At 44.8% G+C, this 26,286-nt stretch overlaps 2 protein-coding genes and 1 long non-coding RNA gene across 13 annotated transcripts in view; 2 read left to right on the forward strand and 1 right to left on the reverse strand.

The window, feature by feature from the left end:
* The first annotated feature begins 2,068 nt into the window (after nucleotides 1-2,068).
* On the forward strand, nucleotides 2,069-23,236 carry Denr (density regulated re-initiation and release factor). Of its 2 annotated transcripts, none has more exons than XM_031337883.1 (8): nucleotides 2,069-2,144; nucleotides 3,156-3,270; nucleotides 10,322-10,341; nucleotides 12,465-12,549; nucleotides 17,883-17,966; nucleotides 20,397-20,513; nucleotides 22,638-22,777; nucleotides 22,889-23,236. In XM_031337883.1, the coding sequence occupies exons 2-8, from the start codon at nucleotides 3,165-3,167 to the stop codon at nucleotides 22,931-22,933; spliced, it is 597 nt and encodes a 198-aa protein (XP_031193743.1). In that variant the 5' UTR covers nucleotides 2,069-2,144; nucleotides 3,156-3,164; the 3' UTR covers nucleotides 22,934-23,236. The 2 variants fall into 2 exon arrangements, with proteins under 2 accessions (XP_031193743.1, XP_031193742.1); XM_031337882.1 differs by lacking the exon at nucleotides 2,069-2,144 and adding an exon at nucleotides 2,176-2,463.
* On the reverse strand, nucleotides 22,555-26,286 carry LOC116068411. The gene is made up of 2 exons (XR_004109574.1): nucleotides 26,043-26,286; nucleotides 22,555-23,154 (listed from the first exon to the last, which is right to left on the reverse strand). It is a non-coding gene; the product is annotated as an uncharacterized LOC116068411 (long non-coding RNA).
* Ccdc62 (coiled-coil domain containing 62) overlaps nucleotides 25,590-26,286 on the forward strand; it is a 42,337-nt gene continuing 41,640 nt past the window's right edge. For 4 of the 10 annotated variants that reach the window (XM_031337869.1, XM_031337870.1, XM_031337871.1 and 1 more), the window contains exon 1: nucleotides 25,590-25,786. In XM_031337869.1, the coding sequence (XP_031193729.1) occupies nucleotides 25,625-25,786 (162 nt within the window). In that variant the 5' untranslated portion in view covers nucleotides 25,590-25,624. The other 6 variants (XM_031337881.1, XM_031337873.1, XM_031337874.1 and 3 more) reach the window with 3 other exon arrangements.

Raw genomic sequence — 26,286 nt, forward strand, 5'->3', positions numbered from 1 at the left:
CATGTGTGTGGTGTGTGTATGTGTGTGTGGTGTGTATGCATGTGTGGTGTGTGTATGTGTATGTGGTGTGTATGCATGTGTGGTGTGTGTGTGTGGTATGTGTATGTGTGTGGTATGTGTATTGTGTGTGGTGTGTGTATGTGTGTGTGCAGTGTGTGCATGTGTGGTGTGTGTGGTGTGTGTTTTCACGTGTGGTGTGTGTGTGTGGTGTGTGTGCGTGTGCATGTATGTGTTTGTGCACGTGAGCACGCATGCACACACATGCGTGCATAGGCAGGGCGCAACATTGAATGTCATCCCTTTGACACACACAAGATCTCTTCTTTGGCCTGGACCTCGCCAATCAGCACAGGCAGGCTGACTGCCCAGTGAACTCCTAGGATCTTCACGTCTCCAGCTCCGCAGCACTGGGATCCTAACACGCAGCACCACATCTGGCTCTACATATGTTTGTTAGTGTTGTTTATTGTGTTTTATATGGTGGGGAGTGCCCTGGAAGACATGTGGAGGTCAGAGGGCAACTTTGTGGAGCTGGTTCTCTCCTCCCACCTTTATGTGTGCTCCAAGGACCAAACTCGCAGGCCGCTAGGTTGTGTGGCTGGCCCTCTGCTCACTAAGCCAGCTCAATGGTGTCCATGCCTGGCTTTGGACATGGATCTAATTGAGATCTTCATGCTTACCAACTTGGCCATGCTCCATGTTCTGCATCATGGTGTGCTTTTGCTTTTTCTTTCTGTTTTTTTTTTTCTTTTTTCTTTAACATAGGTCTTACTGTGTAGCCTTGGGTGATCTCAAATTCAGCAATCCTCCTGTTTCAGCTGTCTAAGTGCTGAAACTACAGGCTTATGCCACCAGGTCTGGGTAAAAAAATCAAATATATGTGTGTGTGTGTGTGTATTTTTTTTTTTTTTAATAGAGAGGGTTTCTCTGTGTAGCTCTGGCTGTCCTGGAACTCGCTCTGTAGATCAGGCTGGCCACAAACTTAGAAATCTACCTCTCTCTGCCTCCTGAGTGTTGGGATTAAAGGTACAGACCACTATGCTGAGCAAAAGGTACATCTTTACTGTGTGATTTTTTTTTCCAGTCTGTAAATTGAACCCAGAGCCTTGTACGTTCAAGGCAAATACCCTACGGCTGAGCTACAGGCCAACCACTTTGAACTTTGTAGACTAGGTTGGTGTCGAACTCAGAGATTGGTCTGCCTCTGTCTCCCAAGTGCTGAGCTTAGGATTGGGCCTGTAACTCAAGGCAGAGCACTTGTCTAGCATTCACAAAGCCCTGGGTTCAATTCTTGGTACCAAAGAAAGTTATGGGAGGGGGGCCATATGTTGGGTAGCTTTGTTAATGCAGGTGATGTGAAGCAAAAGAGCTATGGTCTTTCTGCCAGGCCCTTTCTGAGCTCTGAAAGTGTCCCAGGGTTTGTTATTTCTGTTTCACAAGTGGAACTTGGGCTGAGTATGAAGATGAAGGGATGTCATAAAAACAAGGAAGCAGCCAGGTTGAGGTAGTGAAGGCCTTTAATCCCAGCACTTGGGAGGCAGAGGCAGGCAGATTTCTGAGTTCGAGGCCAGCCTGGTCTACAGAGTGAGATCCAGGACAGCCAGGGCTACACAGAGAAACCCTATCTCGGAAAAAACAAAGACAAAAACAAAAAAACAAACAAACAAAAAAAGAAAACCACCCCCACAATAACAACAACAACAACAAAAAAAAAAACAAGGAAGCAAAATTTAGACAAGGATGTGTGTGGTTAAAACTAGAAATCCTGAGACAGGATGGAAAAATTCCAGTATAGAACACGTAGAAGGCGAAATATGCACAAAGGAGCATATGGAAATAGTTGTCAGCCTGATGATATAGATTCGAACAGTCATTAATATGAGCTTTGCACGAGTAACTCCTATTTAGGAAATTGTAATGAAATAAAACCCAGTGTCTCATCCAGCCACAACCTCCCCGCCGAGGGGTGACTTATGCATCAGGCTAGTGGTTAGTCGGACTCTAGGATGCGACCCAGACACTGGGGCACGGCTGCCCACCTCATTAACAGGGAGTCACTTATGACTCAAGCGCTTCTGTGCCAGTCTAGTCCTCGCCCCACTGCGTAGGAACACCCCGAGCCGCTCGCTCGTCCTCGCCCACAGGTAGCGAGCGCCCCCTACCGGCCGCCCACCTCGTCGCAACTCGCTCCCGTTCCCTCCTCCCCACCCAGCCCCTCTTCGACCTCGGCTCCACGCAGGGCGCATGCTCCTCCCCCTCCGCCCCGCCCATCCACGGCCTGCACGCAGGCAGGCCTCTCGCGACATCCGCCTAGCGACTGCCGGGATATCGCGATAAAGGCTCATTGTCTCGCGCGAGCGTGCCCAGCAGACGGATTTCGGGCAGCTGTGGCCGGGAAGAGGAGTTGCATGTGTCGCTTCAGCTGGCGGGAGCGGAGGCGGCGGGGGCTGTGCGACCGGCTGGGTAACGAGCACTCGCGCTGCTGCGGCTCGGAGGCGCTGGCGGAGCGGCTAAGGGCCGCGGAGGCGCTCCCTTGCAGGAAGGGGGCCGGGCCGAGCGGCTCCACGCCCGCCCACATGGGGGGCCTCCTGTGGCGTCCCCGGGATCTCCCTGGAGCCTCCGCCTTCCTACCTGTCCTTTTCCCAGTCCTGGCCCGATTTCATCTCCCCAGCCTCTGGCATTCCCATCCTTGTCCCTGGCTTGGTCTCTTTGGGTATTTTGCTGTCGCCGCCCCTTGCACCTCGAGTGACTCGCCCCTGTCGTGCCAAGATGTCTGTAGCCTTTAACTGCAGTTTACATCCCTCCCATGTCAGCTCTCAGACCTGCCCCGTCTCTATTGAAGTCACCTACCCCAACTATTTCCCCCCATCGCTTCCTCTTTTTCCCCTTGGCGTCCCTTTTTGCCCCTTGTCCCAGCTCTGAGCCTTCATGGCCCATTTATTCTTGCTTCCCTGTAAACCCGTGGAGCAGGTAGACGAGTCTCCAGTTGATCATTAGTGAATCTAATGAGACTCCTGTCCTTTTTTTAATAGAATCAAAACAGCTTTGGTATGCAGGGATACACAGTGGAAGCTAAGACTGCACCCCCAATGCTACGTTTTCGGGGTCGAGCACCCAGATAGTGAAGTTCATTTTTGTGTCATTTTTGTTCCCAGGTTTGTGAGATGGCTACTGACATTTCTGAATCCAGCGGGGCTGATTGCAAAGGCGATACGAAGAACAGTGCCAAGTTAGATGCGGATTACCCTCTTCGGGTCCTTTATTGTGGAGGCAAGTGTTGGGATGACTTGCTCACTGATTTTATACCTAATGTTGATAGTTTCACATTTGGTCCTGTTGACCTCCCCCAGCCATCTTTGTGGTTTGGTAGGTTCTTAGTTGAAGATGGGGGGCCTAGTGAGGACCCATGGGCTAATAGTTACTCCTCCTTTTCCTGTGTGTCATTTGGGTCTTGCCTTCTGGCCTGGAGGAGTTGATTGGCCAATTGGAATAGAGGTATACAAGTAGATGATCCCAGCCTGATGGGTGTTCCTTTGTTAAGGAAGATACGGAGTCTTAAGGGATGGTGAAGAATGGAAGAGCTGAGGAAGGGAATCCTGAAGGAGGTGAAGTGTTGGGAGGAAGAGGCAGGGCCTGGAGATGTTGCTTAGTGGCACAGCACTTGTCCAGAAAGTTCAAAGCTTCTAGGTTCAGTCCCAGTACTGGAGTGAGGAGGGGCTGTGGGGAGTTTGATGGCCGACTAGAATCTGTGCCTCCTTACATTTTAATTTCATTTGTGCTTGTGTGTACTTGTGCCATGATTCATGCATGGATGTCGAGGACCTCACGTGGGCCTCAGTTCTGCATACTGTGTGGATTCTGGGGGGTTCCAGAGGCCTGGGCAGACTTTATCCCATGAGCTCCTTGAGCAACGTTGAATTCTTAAAGCACAGGGAGGGTGTTGATTAAAGAGTAGATAGAGAAGATGAGGTCAGAGTGATGTGTAGTACGACAGACAGTCTTGGGAAAGTCTGGTCTGAATAACATGATTGGGTTTTATGTGTGTATACGTGTTTACATATGATGCTGGAAGTTAGTGTTGGATGAGTCCCTGACTCACTCCGTTGTGTCATTTCTTAGGAAAGATCTCACACGGCATTTGGCACGCACTAATGAGCTGGACTAGCAGGCTAACAGGCACTATCTATGGATTCTCGGCCTCCCCAGTGTTGGGACGGTGGCCGTGTGCCTCAGCCTCCCCAGTGTTGGGGAGCCTCTCGCCTCTCTGTCCAGGTTTTACATGGATCCTGAGCCTCACTGGGCAAGGCTATTAAATAAGACTAAAGCATCTCCAGATTTTTTTCCCCAAAGACACAGCCTTTTTATGCAGCCCTGGCTAGCCTGGGACTCCTTCTGTGGACCAGGCTGGCCTCAAACTCAGAGATCCACCTGCCTCTGCCTCTTGAATGCTGGGATTGAGTGCACCACCACTGCTTGGCCCTGCCTAGACTTTTTAATAAAATGAAGTTAGAGTTTAGTGAGGAACAGGCTTTCCCTCCCTCCCCACCCCCCATCACCAAGGAAAGCTAGGCGCCGTCTCTCATCATCATCCACTTGTTCTTTGTATTGTTGTTGTTATTTTTGTAGTCTTGGCCATCCTGGAACTTGTATCTACCTGTCTCTGCTCAGAGTGTAGGGATTGAAGGTCTATACCATCATGCCTAGCTACTTTTTAAAAATGGGTTTATCTGTATACTTGAGTGTATATATGTGTACCACATATGTGAAGAAACCTGAGGGTGTTAGAAGAGGGCGTTGGATCCCTTGAAACTGGAGTTAGAGCCACCAGGTGGGTGCTAGGAATCAAACCTGGGTTTTCTATAAGAACAGTAAGGTCTCCTAAGCACTGAGCCATCTCTTTAACCTCCACCCTTTGCTTTTTTTTTTTTTTTTCCCTTCTTTTAAACAAGCTTGGTTAACTTTATTGTAGAGAACCTGTGTGGTAGCCATGGTTAAATCCTGGGTCCTCTACATGGAGATTCTGGTTTGAGTTTTCAGGAGACAGTCTGTGAACTCCTGATAAGGAGATTTTAATGAACATGGTCTCTTTCCAGAGGGTCAGGTAGCTGTAGAATCAAAGCTGGCCTTGGTGAAGTTGATGAGGTGGCTGTGTAGTCTGGACTGAAGTGCAGCAGTCATTATCAATGCTAGCCACTGGCACCAGCTTTCTGGACATAGGAGCCAAGATGGTGCCAATGGCCTTTTTAGTGGAGATGAGATGAAGCAGCACAAAGCTACAGCACCTTGCCACTTTATGTGGGGTGTGCAGTTCTTGTACCCTTAGTAACCTCTCTGCGTAAGGATGGTAGAAAGCTTGGCCAAGATGGCAGCTCCTTGGATGGCAATGGCTACCCTTGGAGCACTTACCTCTCAGACCAGTGTGACTGTTGTGGTCCCCAGGAGCAGTAAACACCTTGAATCTGGTCTGCTGGCCAGTCTGAGTGTGCTTCTGCCTCCGCACTCATCCTTAAAGGGTGTCCCCAGGAGAGAGTCTGATTCCATAAAGGGCAGGGAGAAAAGATCTCTAGAGACTTGGTCTTCATGTCCTTAACACCAAGTGGCTCAGGTTGGTGTTAAGGATCCACTCCTTGCCTTTGGTTTTCACTCCTATGGCCTCACTGGCTCCTATCATGACCTGAGAGACTTCTGCCAAGGCCTCTGAGAAAGTTATAGTGGCCTCCCAAGCCTGGGCCCCTGAGCCTCTGGATCCTTTGATGTATGAGCATCAGCTCCCCTTAAGTGTTTCCCCAAGGAAGATGCAAGAAACAGTTTTAGTATAGATCCTAAGCACAGGCTGTAAGGGAGATAGTGGGAGGTGCTTAGGAAAAGGAAAGACAAAGCAAGACGTGTTTGCAAGTTTCCTGAGGGAGGCCATCAGGGTGGCTCAGCAGGTAAGCTTGCTGAAAGGCCTGACCACCAAATTGTTTTCTAAATTTGATGTAAAGGAACACACGTTGTAATCCCTGCATTCATGAAGCTTAGGCAGGAAGATCTCAAAGTTCCAGGCCAGCCTGGGCTATGTTAACTTTGTCTCAAAACTCTTGAAAGGAAGGGAAGGGACAGAAGGTAGAAAGGAAGAAATTACATACAATTGATTGAGTTTTGTTATGATATTGGTTATGAGAAGTGATGGGACAGAGTACGCTTTCTGATTTAAATACTTCCTAGGTATGTGGCCCTAGGCAAGCTACCTGATTTCTGTAAGATTTAGATATTTGTGGCTTACAAGGTGAGAAGAAAAGAGGACATATTAAGGCAGATGAGCCCAGCATGGTGGCAGATGTTTAATCCCAGCATTCAGGAGACAAAAGCAAGCTGGCCTGGTCTACAAGCAAGTTCCAAGCCAGCCAAAGCCACATAGTAAGACCCAGTTTCAAAAACAAGAAACAAAACCAAAAAAAAAAAAATCAAAACCATCTTAAGACAGATGATTTTTTTGGGTTTTGGGGGGGGTTGTTTTTTTGTTTTTTGTTTTTGTTTTTTTTTTGAGACAGGGTTTCTCTGTATAGCCCTGCCTGTCCTGGAACTCACTCTGTAGACCAGGCTGGCCTTGAACTCAGAAATCCACCTGCCTCTGCCTCCCAAGCGCTGGGACTAAAGGTGTGCGCCACCACCGCCTGGCCTCAATATAGTTCTTTAAGCTTGTTTGCCAAATGCAGTTAAGAACTGTTGGGCTTGAGGGAGGGGAATTGTGATCAGAACATATTTTATGGAAAAAGTTTCAATTAAAAAAAAACAACAACCGTTGTGCCTTTGAGATGGCTCAGCAGGTACAGTGATTGCTGTGGAGTCTTACAATCTTGAGTGGACCCACATTGTGGAAGTAATGAACCAACTCCTGAAAGTAGGCCATGGCACATCTGCCTATGTATATACATAATAAACAATAGAGATCAAGCAGGGTATGGTGGCTGAGGCCTGCAGTTCCAGCACTTGAGAAGTAGAGAAAGGAAAGTTGTTGCAAGGTTGAGGCCAGCTTGGGCTACAGAGTAAACCCCCATCTTCAGCACACCTTTAGTACCAGCACCCAAGAGGCAGAGGCAGGCCAATGTCTGAGTTTGAGGCCTTGCTTGCTTGCTATCTATCCATCTATGATTTCTTTTTAATGTGTATGAATGAGTGTTTGCCTGTATGTCTGTCCATGCACCACTTGAGTGTCTGGCAATCACAGAGCCAGAAGGAGGCATTGAATCCTTTGGCCAAGAACTCGGTGTACTCTAGGCTGGCCTCTGCTTCCCAACTCCTGGTATTAAAGGTGTGAACCACCACCCTCTGTTGATTTAAGGGGGGAAAAAAGGTCGTGTAGCCCAGGCTGTCCTTGAACTTGCTATGTAGATGACAGTGACCTTGAAGTTCTGATCATCTTGTTCTGCCTACTGAGCTCACCTCTAAGGTGACCCTAATTTCTTTCTCACTAATGAGCAGTTTCTAATCTTTTGTTGTTTTTTATTTTGTGTATGTGTGAGTGTAGAGCTCAGGACAACTTTTGAGAGTTAACTCTCCCTCTGTGGAGGAGTGCAGACATTGAACTCAGTCAGTCTAGGCTTAGCGTGGACTGCAAGTGTCTTTACCTGCCAGATTGTTGTGTTCCCAGTCCTTTGCCTTTTTGAGAATCGTGTGCTTTTTCATTTCCCTCCCTAGGGTTTGTACTGGTGTTACAGGTACTAAGGGAGGGAGTGTGAGATCTACATGTATACGAAACACTTGGAAGTAATGGGCTCACTTGTAAAGGAGATTGCTACCAAGCCTGACGGCCTGAGTTCAGTCCTTGGAACCCACATGGTAGAAGGAGAGAATCACTTAGGGAATAGAAAACACTGAGTTAAGTAATACTGCTACAACTATCAATTAGAAGTTGAGGAATAGAAGGGTCTCTGAAGAGTGCAGTAAAGAGGTGACAAGCAAATGGGCTCTGTGTTCAGCCTTGGGTCGTAGGTATTATATGATAATTTCCTGTGAAACAACAGTTTTTATTGATTGCCTATGTGAGTCAGTGATATGCTGTGTTTTCTGTGGCCCCAGACTTAGTAAACCAGGCCTGTAGGGCAGAGGCTACGGAAGGAGCTCTATACTAGCATGTTATGATGATGGGCTTTATTAGCCAGTTTGGTAGGAAAGTACAATGGCGTTCCTTTTTTTTTTTGGTTTTTCGAGACAAGATTTCTCTGTGTAGCCCTGGCTATCCTGGATCTTACTCTGTAGACTAGGCTGGCCTCAAACTCAGAAATCCACCTGCCTCTGCCTCCCAAGTCCTGGAATTAAAGGTGTGCACCACCACTGCCCAACTACAATGGCAGTCTGTAACATAGTGAATCAATAATTGACATGGTATCTAGATAAGGTGCTATGCTAAATTCTAGGAAGGATTGGAAAACAGCAAGGCTCTGCCTGTTCTCTTTGGGGTATGCAGGCGTAATTGGTAACGGGGGAGACAAGAAGTACACATCTGGGACAGTCACAAAGGTGTTGTGGAAGGGAGAGGTTCTTCCAGATGTGGAGAATTGGAGGAGACTGTAGAGGCGAGCACAGTTGGTAGGAATTGGAGGGAAGGTAGAAATCAAGCAGGGACAGAAGAGCAGATAGGCCAGGCCAAAGAGCAGGAAAAGAGGTAGGAAAGGATGGGGAATGTAGATATGTAGGGATTGCTGTGTGCTTGAAGTAGAAGCAGAAAATTGAGACAGTGGGTCTGGGACCAAAGTGTAGAGACTTGGTTCTTGTAGGTCACTGAAGGTTTTTTTTTTTTTTTTAAGATTTATTTATTTATTATATGTAAGTACACTGTAGCTGTCTTAGACACTCCAGAAGAGGGTGTCAGATCTCTTTACAGATGGTTGTGAGCTACCATATGGTTGCTGGGATTTGAATTCAGGACCCTTGGAAGAGCAATCAGTGCTCTTTACCTGCTGAGCCATCTCTCCAGCCTCTTTTTATTTTGTTTTTTAGGTTTTGTTTTTTCGAAACAGGGGTTCTCTGTGTAGCCCTGGCTGTCCTGGAACTCTCTGTACCCAGGCTGGCCTCGAACTTAGAAATCTGCCTCCCAAGTGCTGGGGTTAAAGGTGTGCGCCACCACTGCCCAGCGGCTTTGGAGCAAAGAAGCTATGTTCTCATGTAGCTTCACATCTGGCAGCATGATAAAAATTGGAGGATGCAAACTTAGTGACCAACCAGCCTATAGTAAGATTTAAGTGTGGTTTAGAAGAATGGCGCAGTGACATATGGATGGTGTTAGTCCCAGCTACTCAGGAGACTGAGGCAAGATCATTTGAGACTGGGAATTCCAGCCTAGCCTGGGCGGTACTGTTATGTGGCCCTGTCTCTGTCTTGTCTCTCTGTCTCTTCTATTTTTATTTATGAGTCTATGTATGTTATGCCACATTATGCCACATCGCGGAAGCTCACAGATGCTGGAAGAGGGCGTCAGATCTCCTGGAGCTAGAGTTACAGATGGTTGTGAGCCACTGATGTAGGTGCTGGGAACTAAACTCCCATCTTGCAAGAGCAACAGGTGTGCTAAAGTGCTGTGCCACCTTTCCAGCCCCTGGAGAAAGATAGGAGTTAGAGGACACGTTTTATGCTTCTGCTCTGTGCCATTGTGTTTCATTCAGAGAAATGAATAATACGCAATTGTCTTGAGGAAGCTCATCTTAACTAAAGACTAACAGTTTACAGATGAGTTAGAAAATACTAAACAGTTTGATATTACATCAAATGACAATTGTCTTAGATCAAAATGTCAAGTACTGTCATTTGAAATAATGGTGCACCTTTTACCTCAGAAATCTGCAGAGCAGTATTTGAAAAGTAAGTGGTAGAGAAAATGATGAAGGCAGACAAGCTGGTGTATGCTCATAACCTCAGCACCCAAGGGGCTGAGGTAGCAAGGTCATGACATTTGAAGGTAGCATTCTTGGAGTGTTAAGAGAGGGAAAATCCTAGAATATTTGAGTAAGGAGTAGAAGGGGGCCGGGCAGTGGTGGCACACGCCTTTAATACCAGCGCTTGGGAGGCAGAGGCAGGCGGATTTCTGAGTTCTAGGCCAGCCTGGTCTCCAGAGTAAGTTCCAGGACAGCCAGGGCTACACAAAGAAACCCTGTCTCAAAAAAACCAAAAAAGAAAAAAGAAAAAAAAAAAGAGAAATAGAAGAGGTGGCAACACATAGGTGACTTTAAAAAGGATACAGATGAAAAGCTAGAGGGGAAAAATGAAGTCAGCTAGAAAGTGGTTAGGATGCTTGTGTTCCCATGTCTCTAACCTCTCACGTCTTTTTTCTCTCCATCTCTAGTCTGTTCATTACCAACAGAGGTAAGTCCTACTTGGTGGGTTTGTTTCTCTTTTTTTCTGCATATGAGATCACTTTTGATGTTAGAGGTAATCTAAGAAGTTGTTTTTCATTTCCTATCATTTGATAGGGTTTAACTTTTTATAGACAACTTTGGATCAGAATATTTTGGGGTGTATGTGTGCAGGTGTGCGTGCGTGTGTGTGTGTGTGTGTGTGTGTGTGTGTGTGTGTGTGTGTGTAACATAGTGCACCTATGCAGGTCCGAGGACAACTTGGAGTCAGTTCTCTCCTATGTGGGTTCCTGGAATCAAAGTCAAGCAAGCTTGGTGGCAAGCACATGAATGCACTGAGCCATCTTGCTGTTCCTGGATCAGAATAACTTTTTATATTATAAATTAGACTTTTGAGTTGTACATGTACTCTGTTACTTGCTTGTTTTTTTTAACTAGGGTCTTAGCCAAGTGTGATGGTGCATATCTTTAAGCCTTTAATCCCAGCACTGAGGAGACAGAGGCAAAGGCAAGTGGATCTCTTGTTTGAGGCCAAGCTGGTCTACAGAGTAAGTTCCAGGACAATCAGGACTACACAGCGAAACTATATCTCAACCAAAAATGAATGAATGTCGGAGGCTCTTAGTATGTTGCCTAGATTATCCTTGAATTCATGCTTTCAAACAATTCTCCTGTCTCAGCCTCCTGAGTAGTTGTGACTAAAGATGTCTGGTTTTCTTTTTGTTTGTTTGTTTGTTTGTTCTAAAGATTTATTTCTTTCATGTATGAGTACACACTGTAGCTGTACAGATAGTTGTGAGCCTTCATCTGGTTGTTGGGATTGACTTTTAGGACCTCTGCTCACTCTAGTCATCGCTCAGACCCAAAGATTTATTTATTATAAATAAGTACACTGTTGCTGTCTTCAGACACACCAGAAGAGGGCGTCAGATCTCATTATGGGTGGTTGTGAGCCACCATGTGGATGCTGGGATTTGAACTCAGGACCTTCGGAAGAGCAGTCAGTGCTGTTACCCACTGAGCCATCTTACCAGCCTGGCTGTTTTTTCTTAAAAAAGATGTTTTTTTTGTTTTGTTTTTTGTTTTGTTTTTTTAATGTGCATGTGTCTATATGAGTTGTGTGTATTTGTGTGTGTGTGTGTGTGTGTGTGTGTGTGTGTGTGTAGTGCCCTTAGGTCAAAGAAGGCATTGGATTGACTGGAACTGGAGTTACAGATGGTTGACAGCTGACTTGTGGGTGCCAGAACCTAAATCCAGGTCCTGTGCAAGAGCTATAAATACTCTTAACTGCTGAGTATCTCTTGGCTATAGGTTTTAGATTTTTGTGTGGAATTCATGAGTAGTCAGCTGATATAAGCAAAATAACCTGAAAGCCAAGCCTTACATGCTTGAGTAGAGGAAGAATGAGGAGTAGTAACTGTATACGGCTTTCCTTCAGTCGAGCTCTGTGCCCAAGTCAGGAAAATAATGAGGGCTGTGCTTTTATTGGTGACTCCCCACCCTCCCTCTTGTTTCTCAGACTAGGTGGCCTCACTGTGTGGTTTATGACTTTTGCCTCACATCCTTGGCCTGATCCTGAGTGCTAGGCTTACAGGCGTGTATGCCTGTGCACCTGGCTGTCACTTTTTCAGTGACCCTTCTGTGTGATGGAGAAGCAAACAGCTGTCCTGAGGAGGTCCTGGTCTGAGTTTTTATTTTTATTTATCTATTTATTTATTTATTTGGTTTTTCGAGACAGGGTTTCTCTGTGTAGCCCTGGCTGTCCTGGAACTCACTCTGTAGACCCGGTTGGCCTCGAACTCAGAAATCTGCCTGCCTCTGCCTCCCAAGTGCTGGGATTAAAGGCGTGCGCCACCACCGCCCGACTGGGTTTTTATTTCTTACTGGATATTTCCTACTTGAATTTTAGATTTCCTGAGGATGAGTCAGGTGAGGCAGAGCATGATGACCTATAATTCCAGTACTCCACAAGCCAGAGGATTTGGATTTAGAGACCTCCTTGGCTATATAGTGAAACAGAAAGAGTGTGTGTAGTTAATTATTCCTAGTGTAGGGAGTATATGGGATGATTTTTAATGAAATTGTATTGATTACATGATTTCTCATTTAATTGTTCTTTTCCTTCTCTTCTAGTACTGTGAATATATGCCTGATGTTGCTAAATGTAGACAATGGCTAGAGAAGAATTTTCCAAATGAATTTGCAAAACTTACTGTAGGTATGAACTTTTTTCCCTTTTTTGAACATTGTTTTGTTTTTAAGTTAGAATTGTATGAACAGATACATGTGGGCATTTTAAGCATAAGAAAGTTTAGCTGAGGGGGGCTGAAGAGGTGGCTCAGCAGTTAAGAGCACTGAGTTCAATTCCCAGCAACCACATGGTGGCTCACAACCATCTGAAATGGATCTGATGCCCTTTTCTGGTGTGTCTGAAGACAGCTACAGTGAACTCATATACATAATTCTTAAAAACAAAAACAACAAAAAGAAAATTTAGCTGGACCTAGTGGTGGAGGCCTAACTGCCCCAGTTTTATGGCAGGCTGTGGTTGGACAGTGATGTCAAGGCCAGCTGGCTAATTTAAAAGACCCCATCTTTTAAAGAAAACAGACTCGTAGATGTAGCTTTGAGGTAGGGTGCCTACTTAGTATGTGCGGGGCCCTGGTTTAATTCCTAGTCCTAAGAAGAAGATATGAAAGTCCTCTTACAGGTTATTGTGAAATGTCACCAATCTCAGTTAACTTTAAAAATATTTAAATTGTGAGATAAGATAGATCTTTTGTATCAACTGATATAATAGTGAATGATTTAGGGGCAAATTCACATTCTTGTTTGTTTTTTTGAAACAGGATCTCACTATGTAGCCTTAGCATATACCACCACAATTAGGTATATTTAGATTTATTAAGAGCATTTATATGCTGTATGCTATTTGAGGGTCTGAGGACAAATCATTGGGAATGAATTCTTTTTTTGTTTGTTTGTTTGTTTTTTTCCGAGACAGGGTTTCTCTGTGTAGCCCTAGCTGTCCTGGAACTCACGCTGTAGACCAGGCTAGCTTTGAACCCAGAAATCTGCCTGCTTCTGCCTCCCAAGTGCTAGGATTAAAGGTGTGCGCCACCACTGCCCAGCTGGGGATGAATTCTTGAAAGGAAAACAAACAAGGTAGTATACAGACAGTGGTAAGCAGGAGTGAGAAACGAGAATTGTTTCAGGCTAGCAAGATGACCTGGGGGGTAAAGGTGCTTACTTACTGCATAAACTTGGGAACCTGTGTTTTTCTCTGGAGTCTACATTAAAGGTGGAAGGAGAGAACCAACTCCATACAGTTGTCCTCTAATCTAAACATGCACACACATTCACACATATGAATAAGTCTAAAAAGATACTTGGAAAAGTTGGGTGTAGGGTACAGGCCTGTAATCTCAAGTGACTGATGTGAGAAGATCATACCTGACAGCTGTGCAGATTCATGGCCAGTCTGGATAACGAGAGAGTTGGAGACCAAATGGTTTAGTGACACTTTATTTCATTCAGTGATGGTGACAACAACAAGAACTGAGAATGGCATCAGTGGGTGGAGGGCAGTAAGAACCAGCCAGAGAACTGCTTTGAACAGAACATTGATGTGAGAAAGAGGGGCATATAGGGCTTAGGTGCAGGTATCTCAGTGGGATTGGTGGTACTGAGGTGTAATAGACAGGAGAACAGATCTCTTAGCTCCACTCATAAGCTTGGTAAAATAAAGGTGGTAGCAAGAACAAGAAAAAGTCTAGTCTGGAAACAGGCCTATTCCACTCCAGTTCGTCCCGTGTTGCCCCTCTGTTTGCTGCTCGCTTTCATATTATTTCCATGAAGCAAAAACCCTCGTCTTTGCAAAGGCCTTCGGAGTAATAGCCACTTACTTAGTCATTCTTCTTGGAAAGAACCCTTGAGCCTCTGAGCATCGCCTGCCTAGACATGATTGTGACTTGGAGAGGGATGCAGGAGAAGCATGCCTCATCTAGGGCCAGATGTTAACAAGAGCAGTGCGTTAAGATTCTAAACTGACAATGAAATAAGTGGGATAGGCTCATTCTGTGAGTGCTGTCTTGTCTGGAGAGTAAAGTCAAACAATTTTACACAGAGTAGGAGAATGCCACCACTGTGAGGGAGGGTGACTGTCAGCAGGCCGACATGACATAAGGGACTCCAGGGAAGCCTTACCCCACCAGCAGAGGCTTCTCAGACTTCAGCTGCCGTTGACATTGCTGTCACCTTTACTCTGTCCTTGCTGCAAGAGTGGCTGCTAGAGCTCTGTCCTGCACACCATTCAGGACCAGACTTATGGCAATGAGGAGGAGGAAGGAATAATTGAAGATGATGAGAATAAGGCAGAGGAAAGAAGTGGCTTAGATGTCCCTTTACTAAAGTGCTTCTACTCCAACGCTGGGAAGGTCGATGCGTGTGCATCTGCTGCACAGGAAATTGAGATGCACGCCTTCAAGATGAATCCTGAGAAGCACTTGGTCTGAAGTTAGGTGTCTAACTGGCATGTCTCTGAGGAAGATGTGGACTGTGAATGGACTGCTGTTTTGTTTGTTGAGCAGCAAGTGAGCTTTATAATTTAAGTACTTTTAATGATAAATGAATTGATCATCTTTTTCTTTTTGAGACAGGGTCTATGTAGCCCATGTGTCACTGTATATCAAGACCGGCCTCAAGCTCCTTATCCTCCTGCTCTCACTTCCCAAATCATGTGGTAGAGGGACATGCCGCCATGCTTCTGGCTAAATGTAATTCCTTTCCAATTGGCTGCAAGACTAGTTTTCTTTTATGAACATTGACATTTAGATTGAGTCCTTGCTGTTATATCCCTGCAGTTCTTTTTTTGTTTGTTTGTTTTTGTTTTGTTTTTTGTTTTGTTTTGTTTTTTGAGACAGGGTTTCTCTGTGTAGCCCTGGCTGTCCTGGAACTCACTCTGTAGACCAGACTGGCCTCGAACTCAGAAATCCGACTGCCTCTGCCTCCCAGGTACTGGGATTAAAGGCGTGCACCACCACTGCGCGGCATCCCTGCAGTTCTTAACTGCAGCTGTCATGTTAATAACAAGTTGTTTATATTGTATTTTCATTTCTATCTTAACAATACAGGTTGTTTTATTTTGGAGACAATCTCAACCATAACTCTGGCTGGCCAGAACTTTATAAATATTTTAAAAAAGCCGGGCAGTGGTGGTGCATGCCTTTAATCCCAGCACTTGGGAGACAGAGGCAGAGGCAGGTGGATTTATAAGTTCGAGACCACCCTGGTCTACAGAGTGAGTTCCAGGATAGCCAGGGCAATTTAGAGAAACCCTGTCTCAAAATAAATAAATAAATAAATGTTTAAAAAAAGAGAAAGGAAGAAAGAAAAGAATGTTTCCCTGTTTTCCTTTTTTATTATTACTTTTAGATTTTATTTTCATTTTATGTACATAGATGTTTTGCTTTGCATGTATGTGTATACAACATGTATGCCTAGTGCCTGTAGAGGCCAAAAGAGGGTGTAGGTTCCACTGTAGCTGGAGTTACAGGTCACTGTGAGCCACCATAGCTGCTGGTAGTCAAACATAGCTCCTCTGCAAGAGCAGCAAGTGCCCACACTTGCTAAGCCACTGCTGTAGCCCCATAAGGAATTTTCTTGATCTAAGTGTTTTGCTTCTCTTCCACGTGGCTATAAAGGAATCATAATTTGTGAGCTAGGCATAGTGATACATCAGGTAATCCAACTACCTGAGTGGCTGAGGCAGAGGCCTGTGGGGTGTTTTGGGTTTTATTTTTAGATTTTTGAAAGAAGGTCTTATTATATAGTCCCATCTGTCCTGGAACTCATAAAGAGAAAAGGCTAATTTTGCCCGTGTTTCATCTTAAAGACCTCAGTCCTTTGCTGTGGCCCTGTTGCTCTGTACTTGTACTAAGGCAGCAGGAGTCATTCATGACTGGGAAGTAAAAGGAAGAGCCTGACTCCCATTGTCTTCTAGCTGAAGCCGCCAATAACTCTTTCTAGACCGTGGTGCTTCTGACTTGATGAGACCCTTCTATGCCCCACCCCCTAAAGCAGGAATACCTTCTTGGGGCTAAGCCTTTAGCACTGGGCCTTTTGGAGAATAATTAGCCAGATGGTACCACTTACTGTAGTACTTTAGGTTCAGTTTTGTTAGAGTGTAGTAGAGCCATTTGCCTTTTAGATACTTTAATCAGTGGCTTTACTTACGAGGTTGTTCAGAAAGGAATTTTAAAAACCATTTAGTGTTGTGTCTGAGTGTGTGTTTGTGTGTCTGAATGTGTGTCTGTGTATGTAGGTTAGAGGACAATTTGTGGGAGCTGTGCTGTCCACCATGCAGGTTCCAGAGAACAAACTCACGTTGTTGAGCTTTGAAGCAAATGCCTTATCCATTGAGCCATCTCAACAGTCCTGTGTTGTTTTGTTTCAAGATAGATCTCACGTAGACCAGGCTGTCCTCAAACTTGCTATGCAGCTGAGGATGTCCTTGAACTTTGTATTTGTATGTGTGTTTGTTTGTTGTTTTTTTCCTTCTGGCAGTTGAAGAAGAGTTTTTTGGAGGGAGATGGGAGGAAACCCATAAATGCAGTAGACACACAGAAAAAAAAAATGACCTCAGCAGTACAGAGCGAGGACTGTTTGCTCGCCTAATTTTGGGTTGGTCAGTTTGAAGAAAGCAAGATGGTTGGCTGGCCCAGAACTACTGTGAGGCATGTCCTGAGCCAGTCCAGCAGCAGCACCAGCTTCTAGTAGGAAACAAAGTCTACAAAGCCTTTGTTTTAAGTTGCTGGGCTTTCATCTTACATCTGGAGGGCAAGGAGGAAGCTGGCCATCTTGGAAATTTGCCGCCTTTATTACCCAGCCCATAGCCTCTCTCCCCTTCTGTATGCCTACCACAGAATCTGCCTACGTCCTAATTTCTCCTTCCCTCCTCTCAGAGGTCACCCTAACTGCTCTTAGGGCACTCAGGGAGAAGGATGTGGGCAGCAGTCCCAGTGCCTCAGAGGGGAGTCGATATAAGGTGCCACAATAAAACTTTACCAGTGGCAGTGATCTAGGACATAAGATACTCATTTGGTGATGGTGTGTATCTTCGGAGCTTGCCATATGAGTGCATCAGCATTTGTAACATAAAATGTGAGGCTGTTAGTGGTGCTGTAATTCTTGCTGAGAATGTAGTTGGAAAAATAGCTGGGCAGTTTTGCCCTTACTAGAGGAAGCAAACGATCTAAGGAATCCTTGGCAGGCTCTTGTATCAATTTGAGACTGATGATTTTTCTGCCACCGTTGTCTACCATAAGATGTACACTATGGGCTGGGCAGTGGCGACGCATGCCTTTAATGCCAGCACTTGGGAGGCAGAAGCAGGCGGATTTCTGAATTCAAGGCCAGTCTGGTCTACAGAGTGAGTTACAGGACAGCCAGGGCTATACAGAAAAACTCTGTCTCGAAAAACAAAAAACAAAAAACAAAAAAAAATTAGTATAAAATGATGTTCATGCTCTTCCATTTCATTATTCTATCCAGAAAATTCACCCAAACAAGAAACTGGAATTACTGAAGGCCAAGGACCAGTAGGGGAAGAAGAGGAGAAGAAAAAACAGAAAAGAGGTAAGGCCTACACCCAGTTCTGACTTATGCAAATACTCCTTCCCTTTATAGAAGGTAGGCTGTGAGCTGAGGGAAGCACATCTTGTTGGCGGAAACCAGGCATGGGGGCTCGTGCTCTAAACGTTAGTATTGGAGAGACCAAGGCTGGAGCACTGCTGGGAATTCAGGGCCAGCTCAGCTACATAGAGACTCTAGTCTCAAGAAAAGCAAAACTAGCTAGTCATGGTAGGACACCTTTAATCTCAACACTTGGGAAACGAAGGTGAATGATCTCAGTAAGTTCCAGGACAGCCAGGGATATGTATGTATCCTGCCTTAAAAGGAGAAACAAAATTTATTCAGAATACATGCATGTTTTCCCCTATGTGCATTTAAAATATAACCAGCCTGCTGAAGGTTCCTTTCTGTTGAAATGTTTTTGACACTAAACTCTTTCCTCTCTAAAACAGTCTTTGGGCTGGAGCACCCATCCCCTGTCCACCTCTTCCTCACTGTTTTGTGACTAAAATGAGCCCTTTTCTTTTTTACGATTTATTTTTATTTTATATGAATGGGTATTTTGCCTGTGGAAGATAGACAGTAGGAGTCACACTCTGGAGCTAGAGTTACAAGGGGTTGTTAATAGTCATGTGGGCACCGGGAACCAAACCTGGGATCATCTTAGAAGCATCAAGTGTACTTAACTCCTGAGCCATTTTTCCAGCCTATTTTAAAGATTTTGCTCTCCCCTATCTTCCCTTGGTTCTGGGCATTGAACCTAAGGCCTTCTGCATGCTACTTCAAGAGAGATCTCTACCAAGAGTCTATTGCTCCCTTTTCTTCACTGTTCTCTGTGTTCTCAGTCAGACCTCTGTACTAAAGGGACTCTAATTCCACCCCATACCCGTCACTCACTGCTATTCCAGCCTGACTTTATTTAACCTTACTGAAACTATTGTAAAAGTCACCAGTGTCTTGGTAGGAAGACTGAGTAGGAAGAACACATGAACCTTTCTGAAGTGTGAATTTCTCTGGTTTGTCTGTCTATGTAAACCTCTTTTCTTCCAGATGTCCCTTAAATATTACTTCCCAGGCCCTCATTCTGCTCAGTCTCCCAGGATGCGTCTGTCATATCTCTAACTTCTGCTACAGCATATATTTTGTGATTCCTAAATCTGTATCTCTGCACCTGGCACATGTCAAGCTGGAAATGTGCATGATCCCCACAGATACATGAAGCACTTCCAAAGTTAAACTGATTCTTTATTGCCCCCTTTTTGGCGAGGTAGCACAATTGTCTTGTCATCTAATCTGGAAATCCAAAAGCTGTGCTGGGCTCAGTTCTCTTTAATAGTCCTAAAACCTGCCCTTTCTGTTTCTCCTGCTCTTAACTCTGTGACTAGCAGCTGTTACGGATGCCATATTGGGTTTCTATTTTGATGACTTTCTGCTGGAGAGAATGCAAAAAATGTATTTGCCTCTCTTTTCACCTTACTCTGATAGGACCCCCCCCTTCACACTACAGCCAACATGATCCCCACAAGTGTCAGTCTTTCATTTTTTCCTCTCTTCAATGGCTATGCTTTGCCCAATGTAGTCACGCCTGAGCTTGGCTCCAGTTCCTTATGACTTCTGACGTCCTGTGCTACATATCCATAAGCATTCTCCAGTAAGACAGTGTGCTTCCTAGATATAATGTCTTTCTCTTAGACTGAATATATGTGTGTCTTGTACCTGAATACTCTCTTCTTTAACATTCACCTTAGAAGTCACTTGAAGAAACGTTTCCTGTTTGTTGTTGTTCTTTTTAACTTATTTATTGTGTTGGGTGTGGTGTCGGCTCATACTTTTAATCCCAGCACTCAGGAGACAGAGGCAGGTGGATTTCTGAGTTCCAGGACAGCCTGGGCTATACAGAGAAACACTATCTTGAAAAAAACCAAAACTGTATCTATTTATTGTATGTAGAAGGTGATATACATGTGTGGGTGTCAGAGGACAGTTTGCAGGAACCAGTTCTCTCCTTATAGCACATGGGTTCTGGGGTTTGAACTCAGGTCATCAGGCTTGACAGCAGACACCTTTACTTGCTAACAAATCCACAGGCCTGTAAGACATGGTCTTACTAAGTAAGCCAGGCTGGACTTGAACTCAGTGCTGCTGATACTACAGGCCTGCACCACCATGTCTGGTAAACACCCCCACCACCTGTCATTTTAATAGACTTGAGTCTGGGGGTGGGGTGGGAACTGTGTCCTGTTTATCTTTGCAGCCTGTGTCCTTAGTGCAGTGCCCAGCACATAGTAGGTACCAGTTGGTAAATGTTTATTGGATACGTAGCTTGGGTAATTTTGTATTAGAAAAGAACTTAAAAGCAAAGCAGAAGACTCAGTATTGTGTAGTGTTTTATAACTCTGAAGAAGGAATTGAATGTTTTCTTTCTTAATGAAGGTGGAAGAGGTCAAATAAAACAGAAGAAGAAGACAGTACCACAGAAGGTCACGATAGCCAAAATTCCCAGAGCAAAGAAGAAATATGTGACAAGAGTGTGTGGCCTTGCAACTTTTGGTGAGTTGAGTTTGTTTCTTTGTTTTCAGCCTCAGAATATAGCAGCTTAGATGTCTAAGCTGAAGTCTGTCTGTATCTTGAAATACCACACTTCTGCTGCATGCTTGTCTTTGTGGTTTTGGAGAGGCTACATCCCCAGCTTCCAGACAGCTCTAGATGCCAAAGGGATGCCAAAGGAGGTGTTGCATTTCTCCCCATTTTTGTTTGTTTTGTTTTGTTTTGTTTTGTTTTATTTTATATGTATGGGTGTTTCACCTACATGCATGCCTGTGCACCATGTGTCTGCCTGGTGTGAGAGGGTGCCAGGTTCTCTGGAACTAGAGTTACAGACAGTTGGGGGCCACCATGTGGGTGCTTGGAATTGGACCCAGAGCTTCTACAGAAGCAGCCAGTGCTCTTAACCACTGAGCAATCTGTCTTTCTGGCCCTTGTTCTAAAAAGTTTGTTTAGACAAGATCTTGCTCTGTAGCCCAGGCTAACCTGTATCTTGCTGTCTAGTTCAGGCAGTCCACCCACCTTATTTTTTAAGTGTTGGGGATTAAAAGCACGTGCCATGTTGAGCACGTTTAGTTTTGTTTTCTGTTGTTGTTGCTGTAAGGTCCTGTTGTACCTTCAAGGTAGGGTTGCCAGGTATGATGGTACATCCCTTTAATTCCAGTACTCAGGAGGCAGAAGCAGGCATATGCCAATCTGGTCTGTATAAGGAGTTCTAGAGCAGCCAGGGCTTCATAGTGAAACCTTGCCTCAAAAACCAACAGCAACAAAAAACAAGAAAAAAGGACTGAGTGAAATGCCAATGCCTCAGGCTGGCTCTGCGAGTTATGAAGGATGTCCTTGATCCTCCTGCTTCCACCCCCAAGTCCTGTTTTCTAGGAGAGTACCACCCTGCCTAGTTTATGTAGGCCACTGCTGGAGATTGAAGTGAGGGCCTCGTAAAAGAGTCCTAGGCAAGGACTCTTCCTACTCATCTAATCTCTGGCCCTGGATCTCGCATTTCTAGCTAATTTTAAAATTAACATTTAAAATCTTCTGTAGAAAACACTAGCACCTTCCCCTCCCCCTTTTTGGTATTTTTGCTTGGTTTTTGTTTTTGAGATGCTATCTTGCTATGTTGCCTTGGCTGACCTCAAACTACTTCTTAGCTTCTTAAGTATCTGTGGTCGCAGGTATGTACCAGTGCCCAGCTCTCAAGGGATTATTGCTTGGATATTTGCACAGAGTGTGGAATGGTAGATAGAATTTAATATTGCCCAGGACTGCTCCTATTTCTCTACCAGTCTTTTTTTGAGAGGTTTGAAAACTAGCCCATCTCTAGGATTTGACAGTAGAGGTGAAGGAAGGTAGGTAATGGTGTGAAGGTTTGTTCAAAGCCCTTCATATGCTAGATTTAAATTGTTGAGATGGCACATACCAGGGAGGAATGCAGGTTCAAGGCATCTGGACTTAAATATAAAGGTTTGGTTCTCTGTTTTTCTACTGTAAAGAGCTTAATTAAGCATGATGAATGTGATGCTTGGAAGTCATATGCTCCTGGATTTTTTTTTTTTAAATATGGTCTTTCTAGGTGTCACTGGATATCCTGAACTCACTTTGTAGATCAGGCTTGCCTATAACCCAGAGATCCTTCTGCCTCTGCCTTCTGAGTGTTGGGATTAAAGGTGTGAGTTACCATACCCAGCCATTTTGGTCTTACTGTGTGGTGGAATAGTGTGGAGGATACTCTTTTATGTACTGAGAGTATATGACCTTGAAAATACCTGTTAAAAGGGCTGGAGAGAAGGCTCAGCAGTTCCAGAGGCCCTGAGTTCAAATCCCAGCAACCACATGGTGGCTTAAAACCATCTGTAATGAGATCTGATGCCCTCTTCTGGTGTGTCTGAAGACAGCTACAGTGTACTTAATAAATAAATAAATAAATAAATAAATGTTTAGAAAAAGAAAATACATGTTGAGAATTCTGCCTATGGTAGTTTTAGTTACTCCTGGGGCAGAAAGGGTTCATTAATACTATGTGTTACATTGTTTTAAAATATAGATGAAATTTCAAAATGAAGAAATACTTTTGTTTTATGATTCCAATTATGCTCTCGCCCTTTCTTTTTTAAAACAAACAAACCGAAACAGAAATTGATCTCAAAGAAGCACAAAGATTTTTTGCTCAAAAATTCTCCTGCGGTGCCTCAGTAACAGGGGAGGATGAGATCATCATTCAGGGAGACTTCACAGACGACATAATCGATGTCATTCAGGAAAAGTGGCCAGAGGTAAGTGCACAGGATGCATGTACCAATAGATGCAGGGTTTTAAAGCAAGTCTCTTTCTTTCTTTCTTAATTTATGCCACAATTCATGAAGTTCTTTACCTGTGTCTTATAGGTAGATGATGACAGCATTGAAGACCTTGGAGAAGTGAAGAAGTGATTCTGAAGTCATATGCTTCTGACTGTGACCTGAGAGTTGACACGGCCAGCGGAGGAGAGGCCTTTCAGAAATATATACATATGTACATATGTGTGTATATATATCCTACAGTAAAGCTGTAGACTCCTCGTCCTTGGCGTCCTCACTGTTCTGTACAAGGCTGCTTGGTTGGTTGGTTGGTTGGTTGGTTTTATTTTGTTTTGTTTTTTAATTGCCAAAGTCTGAAAAGTGAGAAAGAGAGAGACTGTCATGCTTATGCATGAATCTGAATTTAGTCAAATAAAACATTTTGGTCATTTGGTACTGATTTTTTTTCTTTTTTTAACTTTTCATTTTAGAAAAACACTATAGATTGTACCTCCACTCAGTGTTGTCAGTGGTACCCAGAGCCTTGTGCGTGGTGGGCAAACACTGCCACTTTTTGTGGGAAGTGTATCTGTTAGGTTAGCTTACTAGCAGAAAGCCGAGCAAACTTTTCAAAAGAACTTGTATTTCTTTTTCTTACTAGAAGTGTGTCTCCTTGGTTGGTGAGAATCTAATGGACTTTTAATTGGATTAGATCCTTCATTAACAAAAGTCCACTTTGTTGATGTAACAACACAGGGCCCGTAGGTTTGCTCAAGCCATTTGGAGATTACTTGGTGAAGTGTGTTAAAAGCCTTAGAACCCAGCCTTAGAACCAGTACAATATATCTGAAAATGCCTTTTCTAAGAATATTAGGAACCTGTTTGGTGATGTTGACTAGGGTCAGATTGCAAATTTGTTTTAGACATTCATTCTTATTGTTAGGAGCAAAGCTAGAAATTCTTATTCTGGCTATAGACTGTGGGGGTTAAATTCTAACCAATTAAAAACGGCATCTTTCTGTTTTCAGTCTATAGTTTGGGAAGTAGCAATTAAACTAACTTATGGAGAACCTAGTCATTTTAGTGAATGAATTGGGTGAACTTGAACTTTGAAAATCAGGTGTTGCGTGTGAAAGTCTTTTATCTTTTAAATTGCCTTAGGTTTGGGAATGTATGTAGCTAGGCAGTAGAAGTGCTTACCTACTGTGTTTGTAGTGTCACAAACACAAGGTGTTAAAGATTCCTTCAAGAATGTAGAGCCCATGAAATCATCTTGCAAGAGCATCCTTCCTTGAATGAAAGGGTGCTTTTTGTCTGTTTTAAAGTCTTAGAAAAAAATGTGTAATAAAGATTCGAAGTTAAAAATTAAATTCTTCACTAACTGAATTTTGCTAAGTAGGAACATTTGGCAAAGCAAGTGCACTGGATATTCCAGCATGTGTTCTGATGGTATTTTCTTGGTGCTGTATGATTCCCCGTGTAGGTACTACACCCTAAGCATTCATGGAAAAGACACTTCAGTGTCCACAGACTATGCCTTCTTTGGGTACGATGCCCACAGAAGCTAGAAGAACCTGTTAGGGGCTCCTGTAGCTGGAGTTAAAGGTAGTTGTGAGCTGCCTGCTTGCATGCTGGGAATGACACTTGGGGCCCTTTGCTAGAGGAGCAAGCACTGTTAACCGATATCTCTACTCCTAAAACAGTTGTTGAAAAAATGCACTTTCAGTCCTTATCCTTATCATCAGCAGATGTTACTGCTAGAAAATGAAGATTTAAAATTGCCCTTATTGATAATGTGACTTTTTTGCTTTCACTTGAAATTTAACATACCCCATAGTTTAAAGATTGACTTTAATTCTAATTGTCTAATCGTCACAATCTTGTTTTTTGAGGCAGGGTTTCTCAGTGTGCCCCTGGCTGTCTTGGAACTTACTCTGTAGACCAGGCTAGCCTTGAACTAGAAACTCTGACTCCCAGGTGCTGGGATTTAAGGTGTGACCAACGCCTGGCTAGTTGTTATTTAAGTTTGTTATATTTTTATTAGGTGTGTACTTATGTGGTAACGCGTTTGCTTCCTGATGATGACATATAATTTTAAGTTTCTTCATTTATTATTTTGGTGTGAGTGTGTGTTCGCGTGCAACTTTGAATTCTCTCCTTCCACTGTGGACTCCTAGGATAACTCTCCGGTGGTCAGGCCTGGATGAAAATCGCTCGTTTGTTGTGTGCATCTGCAATCCTAAAGCTGGGAACCAGGCAGAATGGCTGGATGTTCTGGCATAAGTGGTGGACCTGCCTCAAAGGTGATGGAAGGCCTTCCAGAGAGACTGGAAGTTGCCCTCTCAACTGAGCACGGATGCAGGAATGCACAAACACACGGAAATGAGTCCCAGAGACCCCCTAGTCTCCATCTTTCCACCCCAGCCGCGGGATCCAGCTGTAATGTGGTAAATGTGATAACAGAATGCCACGGTTCTCATCACTATTGAGAGCAGATAGATGATAGATTGACTGGTGTCTCCAGTGATCTTGTTTAACCAGTACTTCTGAGAGCCTAGCCCGGCTCTTGAGACTAAATATCCAGAGGGAGGCAAACAGCAGACCCTCTAGTCCAGTTAAGGGAAGCCAGAGAGACCAAGGCAACCATGGCCACTGGGACCTAGAAACGGCTTCTAATTCACTTCGTCTTTCCCGCGGCGACGCTCCGGAGGACCTTTGACCCGCGGAAGCCTCCCAGCGTGGGAATGCGGGGTTTAAGTCCTCGAGCCGCGTGCACGGGCGCAAGTCTCGCGAGACCTGCGCGCGCGCGCGACGCCCTAGCGCGGCCGGGCGGTTTGGGTGCGCATGCGTAGCTCTGAGGGCGCGGCGTCCAGGGCTGTGCCTTTGCCCACGCCGCTGCGGCCATGCACCTCTGGCGTTTCTGAGCTGGCACGCCCCTGGCACCAACTCTCTCTGGGGGCGGGGGCATCACCCATGAACCCTTCGGCGATCTTATACCGGCGCCAGGTGAGCGCCGCTGCCCCAGGAGAGGGAGCGGAGAGGCCGCTGGGACCTAGCTGGGACCCGGCGAGGAGGCGCGAGCACCGGGCGCCGCTGTTGAACGTTGGCAGGGGCCTTGCCCTCCCTCGTGTATTTAACAGTAGCCTAGCGCGTGGACGGACTTAACTTCTCCTTGACAGCCTGGAAAGTGAATGTGTCCAAGGTTTGCAATTATGTGTCAGTGTAGGGTGCCAGGAACAATTTGTATGCTTGCTTTTATTACCTGCTTTACCTCCGCTGAGCTCCATGCCCGCCTGCTGCCATTCCTGTAGACTGGAATTCAGGTCTTGTGACTTGGAATTCCAAGTTCTTTTGTGTATTTAGGTGCTAGTAAGTAATTGTAGATCATTATCTATAAATCTTTTTCAGAACGCTGTTATCATATACATGGCTGCCCTAGGAACTTGCAGCGCCCTTCACCCCCCTGGGTAGACCATGCTGGCCTCACTCTCACGCCCCTTTCCTGC

The sequence above is a fragment of the Mastomys coucha genome, unplaced genomic scaffold, assembly GCF_008632895.1.
Source record: "Mastomys coucha isolate ucsf_1 unplaced genomic scaffold, UCSF_Mcou_1 pScaffold22, whole genome shotgun sequence".
NCBI classification, from domain to species: Eukaryota; Metazoa; Chordata; class Mammalia; order Rodentia; family Muridae; genus Mastomys; species Mastomys coucha.

What these genes read in the sequence shown, in the direction of transcription:
- Denr (XM_031337883.1), top strand. Translation starts at nt 3,165, where the DNA reads ATGGCTACTGACATTTCTGAATCCAGCGGGGCTGATTGCAAAGGCGAT. An exon ending in ATTTGCAAAACTTACTGTAG is followed by an intron (nt 12,550 to 17,882) that starts GTATGAACTTTT and finishes TATTCTATCCAG; the next exon opens with AAAATTCACCCAAACAAGAA. An exon ending in GAAGAAAAAACAGAAAAGAG is followed by an intron (nt 17,967 to 20,396) that starts GTAAGGCCTACA and finishes TTCTTAATGAAG; the next exon opens with GTGGAAGAGGTCAAATAAAA.